This window comes from Amborella trichopoda, chromosome 3, assembly GCF_054954075.1.
Source record: "Amborella trichopoda isolate Santa Cruz 75 chromosome 3, AtrichopodaSantaCruz75HAP2 v2.0, whole genome shotgun sequence".
In the NCBI taxonomy this organism is placed as follows: Eukaryota; Viridiplantae; Streptophyta; class Magnoliopsida; order Amborellales; family Amborellaceae; genus Amborella; species Amborella trichopoda.
Window position 1 is genome coordinate 24,496,583 of NC_142338.1, and position 8,627 is coordinate 24,505,209.

An 8,627-nucleotide genomic window follows, 5' to 3' on the forward strand; every position below is an offset into this window, starting at 1 on the left:
CAGTAAGGGTATCTTCGTCAAAAAAAAATTGATTTTTTGTATTGGAGGGGTATTTGCTAGAAAACATAGTTTTTGAGAAAAAATTGTTAAAAAAGCTTAAGTAGGGTATAAGCTATAGTTATATTTTGGGGAGGGGGGTGTGCGACTTCGCCTTTTTCTTATCCTTGTACTTTTCCTTCATTATCTCAATGAAAACCTCATAAAGTTTGTTTTTAAATAAAATAAGGTGAATTTTATATTTGCTAACATGAAAAAAATAATAATAATAATAATTAAATTGTCATGGCGATCCATAATTCAGACCATTCGGTAATACCGCAGTGTACGATGAACTTAACCAAAAATGACGGCGAAATTATGAATTTTCCAACGGATAAACACTGCTCTCCGGCGTTGCTCTGTGGACCTGGGTCTCCCGCATCAATTACCTGAGGTCCCTCGTGTTCCTGACCAAAACCAAAATCAGGAAAACAGAAAACAAAGGAAGAAGAGAAGTGAGAGGGGAAAAGAATTGCGAGCATTGTTTCTGCTCCAGAACTCCTGCAAATGCTACCCCGCTCTAGATTACGACCTACCAAAAACACCCACATTCCCATTTCTCTCAAAACCCCAAGAAAAACCTTAATCAGGCCGACGCCTTCTACTATGGTAGTACCTAAAGCATCTGGTACTTTTTCTCTTTCTTTTTCCAAATTATATTAGATGCTTGCGTGTTCAAATGCTCAAAATGGGAATTTGTGCTTTGGGTTTGGTTCAGTAATTACCTTTAAATTCGGAATTTGCAAAAATTCGAAAATTTGCAAAAGCTGGCAGAAAGGAGAGGAAGACGGGGATTTCATACTATGGAATGACAGTACTTTAAAATTGTTTTAGAAGCAGGAGGAACTAAAAGTCAATGGGATTATTAAAATGGTGTAGATTCTTTACTCCCTCTGTTTTATAAAGAGTATGTGATCAAATTTAGATAGTTAACAATGGCTTTTCTGTGACGATTCATTCAAATACTGTTCTTATAATCGGTTTTCATTGAAGATATTTCAAAAGAAAATGTAGGGAATTCTTATGATTCAATATTCTGTGAAGGAACTCAAATTGTTCAGATTTTCGGAGTGACAAGTAGAAATACCTGTAAATATTCCGGTTTCCTTTCATACATTAGTCTGTTATATCATTTCTTGTAGTATACTCTTGCAGTTAAAGCGGTTCGGCTCAAATTTTGCTTTCTTCAGTTTTGGATAAGTACCAGATATTCTCTTCACGAATTTTCAGTCTGTATAATTGTTTCTTTGGGCGAAATTATGGCCTACTCCCAGGATTTTTTCTTTTTTTTTATGAAGTACCTACTCTCGGTTTTGATGGACCAAATTAACAATGGATCAAAGGAAAAAAAAAGTTTCTTGCTTGCTTACAGATCTATTGCTGCACTTGGAACAGAACAATAAAAAATCATAGAACCCATCACCAACGTCGAATTCCAAGCATCACTTGCACTTCCCGACTGTACTGACCCATTAATATATGTTGGCGCATGTGTGCTTTTTGAATGGTATCAGAATGGCATGAGTTTTCCCAAATTGTTTCCTTTTTGTTAGAATCTAAACTACTTGTGGTGTTTTGTTTCCCTTGATTGATGTGACAATATTTATATGTACGTACTCCCACTACCTTTACTGTATGTGAATGTTGTGCAAAATAGATCTTCTAACTATTTGAACACATCCTGTCCAATGTATAAACGAATATGCTCCTTGAAATTAAAAAATGTGAGCAAATACTATTCAACATTCTAGGGTGCAGTAATTGGAATCACACTGATATACCAGTTAAGAAGAGAGACAAAACAAAAAAATTGAGGACATGAAAGACTGAGAGGATTTGATGCAATGATGACCAATCAATATCTGTTGTCAAGTTTTGTAATGGGGGTTAACTGTCATTTTAACATAAAAATATTTTCCATAGCTACAAACATTGAGTATGACCTCTATGTATCATAGCCTCATGAGGTCTTGATGCCTAATTACAGGGACTTAAGAGTAACATACACTATACAAATGAAGAAAAAATTTATGAGAGGGGGATTTGATGGGAAAAACAATGACGTAAGCATGTGTGTGTGTGTGAAACATATACAATACAGGCTGCACATATAGTGTAGGGTCTATGGGTATGAATAGGGCAGAGTACCTATGTGTTACATTGGTGAAAGAAGTTTTGACTGTCAGCGTAATATACTGATTAAAGAGAAGATTGTCAGAAGTCATTTACAACAAAAGAAGAAAAGACTGGCTGCTTAATAATGGATACTCCATGTTGTGTTAGCAGCAGTTTTACATGGACATCAACATGAGTGTCAGTGTCCAACGAATGTCAAAGATGTCTAATTGTTTGGCCTAACCGATACGACCAAACATGTCTTTACAATATCTCTATAAAAAGCCTACCAGCTTTTTACATTTGTATATAATAAAGTGTCATAATAGCTTTTTTAAATATTTGTATCAATCAGTGTTCATATTTATTATACATAGTGTGCTTGTTGTAGTGGTAGATCATTCAAATTTTGCACAAGAGATCCTGGGTTCAAATGCCAGCTTTGTGATCACTATTATTTTTAATGCATTGTCTATTTGGAACTTTGACATATGTTGAGATGCCGACATTTGTTGACATGCAACACCAGCTCAAAGCTGGGGTCTCTGAGTAACACTGGTAGTAGTGGCTTATGCTTGTAGACTATGACCGCCATTTATCATAATGAGTCAATTCGGAAGTGTGGTGTCCTTTAGAGTAGAACATTAATGGAAAAATAACAAATGATTTGTTTCAAATACCGATTTTATCTTGTGCATGTATGAATTAGATGTGGTAGTGACTGTTTGTCATGTTGACAAAGGAGTTTGACTGAATGAATGCGTATGACGTGCTTCTTACTCTGTGGCTTATGTGCATTTAAGTATGATTGTTATCTATCCTAAGAAGAGATGGAAATGAAATAAACATAGAAAATTTAAAAACGAGCACTTCATGGATTAATGATGATTCCATCATATGTATAAATAGAAGCTTGTGCCTATTTACCACATTATCCAATGGAGATTGTGGATCAGCTTGTGCCTATTTACCACATTATCCAATGGTTTATGTACATTCATTAACATATGTTCTTAGTACCTTAGCAAGGGAGACTCCGTGCAATTTACCTAGCCTACCTAATGAACAAAAATATTGTTTTAGTTTTCTAGGTCTAGGAACATGACATGTACTTGAAAATTGGTAATGTATTCACAGACACTCACCAAGAAGAACGAACACCTTGAAGATCGTATGTTTCAAGGACCTACATCCCTGCATCATAGGTAAGTATCAGGATTCCATGAGATATGCACAATGCTGTTATTCATAACCATGTAGTTCTTGTAATCATTATATTGCATTGGTCAACTCATTTAGTTCTAATATTAAGAAAACATAACTAAACAACCTATCAATAAAAATAATGGGACATTTCTATGGTCTAGGTTATCGTCGTTTTCTTTTTCTTGCACCATGTATCAGCAAATCAATTATGCATTTGATTCTTTGAAACCTAAGGAGAGGTGCATCAGATTCTATTTTTCTTTTTGGTTGATAGGCTGGGTATTGGTGCCTCCAGAATAAGGTGTGAGAGAATTGGGGCTTCAAACCACTTGGCTAGGGGATACTGTTTTTGTTTGTACTCAGCTTATAGCTTTATATTGTTTATGTGGCAAATCTTTCAGAGTATTACAATAAATGATGCAGATGTATAGTGCATGATAGACTTGGCTTGATTCCCCTTGCTATTGCTAGCCCAACATATGGAGGCTGCTAGCAAACTGTGTTTCTTTGACAGTTTACAGTTGCTATATTCTTTGTATGATAGTTATTGCGGTTTGCATTAGTTGATCATTGTTTTCTAAGCCTACTGAAGGCATCATATTGAGTTGAGGCTTGTGAAGCTGCCCATGCACTGAGTGATGTTATCCTTATTAAGGTTTTCGGGAGAAGGTTTTTGCTATAATTGGTGTGAAAGTCTACTCTGCTGCTCTCTATCTGCATCCTTCTATCACAGACAATCTGTCCTTATGGAAAGGAAAATCAGCCACTCAAATTCTTCAAGATGCATCCTTGTTTACTTCTATTTATCAAGGTTGTTAAAATTGCTACCTGTTCATTAGAAAACTTTGGCTTCCTAGGCCAAACCCAATAAATAGCCTTCCATTCCTTCTAATGAGTGTGTGGGGAAAAGTATATGCTGATGCATTGTAGTTCAGAAGTAGAAAATTATGATGCATCTCAACTGTTTGTTATCAAATACAGATGGTTGATGTGAGCTTTTCCTCCGCTTAATGTGTGCTGCAGTGTAGAAATGTCATCTCAACTATCCGTTGTTGACAACTGACAGTTGATGTGTTACACAGTTTATTGTTTGTAAACTGCATGCATCACTTTTTTTTATATTTATTGTAGTAGATTGATGAGCTTGGTGATAGATTTATGTTAATCGGGATAATTTTCCACAGCACCCGGGGAAAAATCACTGGTCATTGTTTTGGTGCGTGACATAGATGGGAAAACCTTTTGGGATGGCCTCAATGATTCCATCTCCCCAAGGATTGCGGCACCCTCTCCTGTGGATGAGCTCGCACTTTCTACATTTCATGATACTTTTCAAGGGCGGCCGCTGAAGCGAGGAACTCACATTTCACTAACTTGGGCTCAGCCATCAACAATGCTCGTGAGCCAATAAGCAACTTCTCTCTCTCTCTCTCTCTCTCTCTCTCTCTCTCTATTGATTATAGACATTAGTTGAATCTTGTAAACCAAAGGGTGTGATGGGGGCTTAAATGAAGCCACTCAAATAGGAGTGCATTGTTTATGGGTTTGCTTACACAAAAATCCAATATAAAGGGTTCATATCGCCATTTCTGAGTTACAACTATGCATGCAACTATGTACTTGCTTTTCTATTGCATGCCGTCTGTTATTAGCCTTGCAATCCTTGTTCAGATTATGGAAACCTTTTTATTACAAGAATGAAATGTCGATTTATAATGTGACTGTTATTTTGATTCTGTAGAAATTTTGAATCAGAAATTCTGATTGATGTCTCCAGGTTTCGATCTCCCCAGGTGGTTTGCCTTCTGCAATGGATGCCACAATCGAGTCTTTGAGTGTTGTTTCTGCACTCATGTATGTCCCACATAAGGCCATCAAGGGCCAGGCCTTGGCTGACTTTCGCACAGCACACCCCGTACTGGCAGAATTTCCTTTATCAAGCGACCTCCCTGATGAAGAAGTATTATGTGCTGGCCTTGTTCATAGATGGGAATTATACTTCAACCAAGCTTTCCAATCAGATCGAGGAGGCGCCGGAGTAGTATTCCTAACTTTGAAAGGAGGAGTATTGTCACTTTCTTTCTCTCTCGCTCAAGCTAGTTCTCATAATGAGGCAGAATATCAGGCCCTTCTAATTGGACTCGGGATAGCCTTCGATCTTGACTTGGAGTAGCTTAAGATCTATGACAGCTTTGAGTTGGTTATCCGACAGCTCAAATGGATCTATGATGTGAGAAAAGATACCCTCAAGCCTTATCACGATACTGTAAAATTGTATATACCCAGTTTGAAGACGTATCCATGAGTCACATCCCCAGGAGGCTAAATTCGCAGGCCGATGCACTTGCAAAGCTCGGCGCTACGATTCAGTTGTTCTCATCAGGACCCATACTTGTTTGGGTGGCAGAATGGAGACACATCGAACTAAGAACCGAGGATGACAAGAGAAATATCTTCTCCGAGTGTACCCCTTCTCCATTTGGAACACTTCTATCGGGCAAAGAAGTAATCAAAATTGAACAAGCAATAGCACATAGTTAAGGAGCTAAGGGTTAAAATCAGGGACTAGAATTCTTTGACCGAATGGGCGCAGAAATTGAACAGGTAGAAGATTGGAGGGGGGCCATCACTAGTTTCCTAAAACATTGTAGGCTCCCGAAAGATCGTGTTGAATGCAATAGCATATGTCAAATGTCCACCAAGTATACCCTCCTCGAAGGAGATGCTCTCTTCGGACGGACATTTGACGACATTCTTCTTAGATGCATCGATATCCAAGGAGCAAGTAAGATGTTAGAAGAAGTCCACTAAGGCATCTGTAGACTACACCAGTCCAGTGCCAAGCTCTATGAACAAATACGTAGGATGGGTTACTATTGGCCTTCCATGGTAGCCGATTCTTTAAGCTATGCTAAAAAGTGCCAAGTATGCCAAATACATTCCAGCCTGGTTCACCAGCTTCTAAAGCCCTTACACCCTACGGTTGCGTCATGGCCCTTCTCACAATCGGGTATGGGCATTGTAGGGCCTATTGACTCTCCTTCTGCAATGGGCCATAATTTATCCTAATCGCAACAGATTACTTCTCTAAGTGAGCTGAAGCAATTCCCCTTGAGCAGGTTCCGGGGACAGCGGTGGCCTACTTTGTTCGACATCATATCATATATATCTTCGAGGTGCCCGACCAGATTATATTTGATAATGGTCCTCAATTTACCAGCCATCACATCGATCACTTAGTTAACTAATTCGGTTTCGAATGGAGTTAGTCGACTATGTACCACCCTCAGGTGAATAGATTAGCTGAGGCTTTCAAATAAGACTCTGTGTAACATTTTAAGAAAGTCAATATAAAAAACAAAGAACAACTGGCATGAGAAGCTTCCTGAAGCCCTATGGGCCTCTCGTACTACTACCCAGAAATCTACTGATTCCACTCCTTATTCTTTGGTCTATGGGTGTAAAGCAGTTTTACCTCTTGATATACAAATCCCTTCACTGCGAGTCGCTATTCACCAAGCAATAACCGAAGATGAGAGAGTCAAGTTTATGTATCAAGAATTGGATGCACTCGATGGAATGAAGCTAGAGGCTCAGCAGAACCTCGAACTCAACCAAGGGAGAATAAAGAGGGCTTTTGACATGTCTATCAAGATCCGCTCATTCACCAGTGGTGATCTAGTCGTAGCTATCAAGAGGCCTATTGTTATGCATGGCCGGTGTAAAGGGAAGTTTCAGCCTAAGTGGGAAGTTCCCTTTATAGTCAAAAAAGTCTCGCGCAATGTAGCCTACATAATGGCACATCCTGATGGGGACGAGGCAATGTCCCTATCAACGAGCGATACCTAAAGAAGTAATATTCATGATGTGTATTCAAAGGAAAAAGCACCAACGCAAAAATAAACAAGATAGTCCAAACAAAAATGCTTACTCTTTTTATGGCAGTAAAAAAAAAAAGAGTTACAAGTTACAAGAACCCATTACTAAGGAGGTTACAAGTCTCTTGCGTCTGAAGATAAGAGGACGGTTACAAACCAAAACTTGTGATGTTGCTCTTACATCTGAAAGTAAGAGGATGGTTACAGGCCAAAACAAATGTCTGTCCCATGAGGAAGAAGCAAACCCATAGAAGCAAGGACCTCCTCATGAAGAAGAAGCGAACCACTTGGAGAGTTAGCTTTAATTCATATGACGAGTAAGAGGATGGTTACAAGCTAGAAGACAAAGCAGAGCCACTCTAAGGAGATCGCCTCAATCCTTCTGACGTGTATGTCGAACATACAGGCCAGATACCTCATCAAACGCGTATATCAAACATACGACATAGGATTCATTCGACGTGTATATCAAACATACAAGATGGGCTCCTCGAGCAAGGAGCTGGCCTACGATGGAAAGAACACCCTATTCACAGTGGAGGCCCTTCCACAAAAAAACATGGAAACTAGTGTCGTACTGCTGGATTTGGTTTCCAACAGGTACTGCAGCCCACGCCACATCCTTGATCACTCTTTGTCGGCCCATGAGCATCGCCGCGTGTAGCTCATCATCGAACGCCGCAAAGCCCTCATATGACTTACCGACGCATGCTAGCGTCATTCTCTGCATCGTGATAAGCCACACGTGTTGATCAGCGCCGACTAAAGCCAGTACCGGTTGGGTCCTCCAGAGGTCAGCATCGGTTGCGTGCCCAACCCCTAGCGCCGACTGTTTTTCGTGGGGGCTGGCATCGGTTGTATCAGCACTCAAAATCATTAGCGCTGGTTACCTTAGCGCCAGTTGCACTTCTATTATCGTCGACCCTGTCGCGACTTATTGCATCCCAATGATCACACAATTCCAAGGGTGTTGGTTCACCTTCAACAATCGTACGCCTTCCCCATGACGGTTCACCTTCTACAATCATACAGCCCACCTCCTGTGACTGTTCGTTTTTCACCGAAACTTCTACCATAGGGCCGACAACTCACTGGAAAAACTTTCTTACCTACGTCTTTGTGCCTGGACTTTACCAGAACTTCATTGGGAAACTTCTCCAAACTTCCCCTAAGTTCTCGAAAAACCTTTGCAACACCATGAACAGTGTCAGAAAGTTTCCACAACCCCGGGAAACCCCTAAAAAATTCCCAGAAAACTCCCAAAGATGTGGGAAATACTCACTATGGTGTTTCTCGCCTCTTCTATGAGAAACAGTGCACCCAGAACCTCTTATGTTTCCCGAAAAACTTCCAAGAGAACTCGCCTTTCCTCACTGCACTCCCTGTAAC

The 8,627-nt window shown here is 39.8% G+C and overlaps 1 protein-coding gene across 2 annotated transcripts; it reads left to right on the top strand.

The window, feature by feature from the left end:
* Positions 1 to 257: 257 nt before the first annotated feature.
* Positions 258 to 7,264, top strand: FAP3 (Chalcone-flavanone isomerase family protein). 2 transcript variants are annotated; one of them, XM_020669084.2, is made up of 4 exons: positions 258 to 667; positions 4,016 to 4,171; positions 4,545 to 4,759; positions 5,138 to 7,264. In XM_020669084.2, the coding sequence occupies exons 1-4, from the start codon at positions 547 to 549 to the stop codon at positions 5,531 to 5,533; spliced, it is 888 nt and encodes a 295-aa protein (XP_020524743.2). In that variant the 5' UTR covers positions 258 to 546; the 3' UTR covers positions 5,534 to 7,264. The 2 variants fall into 2 exon arrangements, with proteins under 2 accessions (XP_020524743.2, XP_088718408.1); XM_088862282.1 differs by lacking the exon at positions 4,016 to 4,171.
* Positions 7,265 to 8,627: the final 1,363 nt, after the last annotated feature.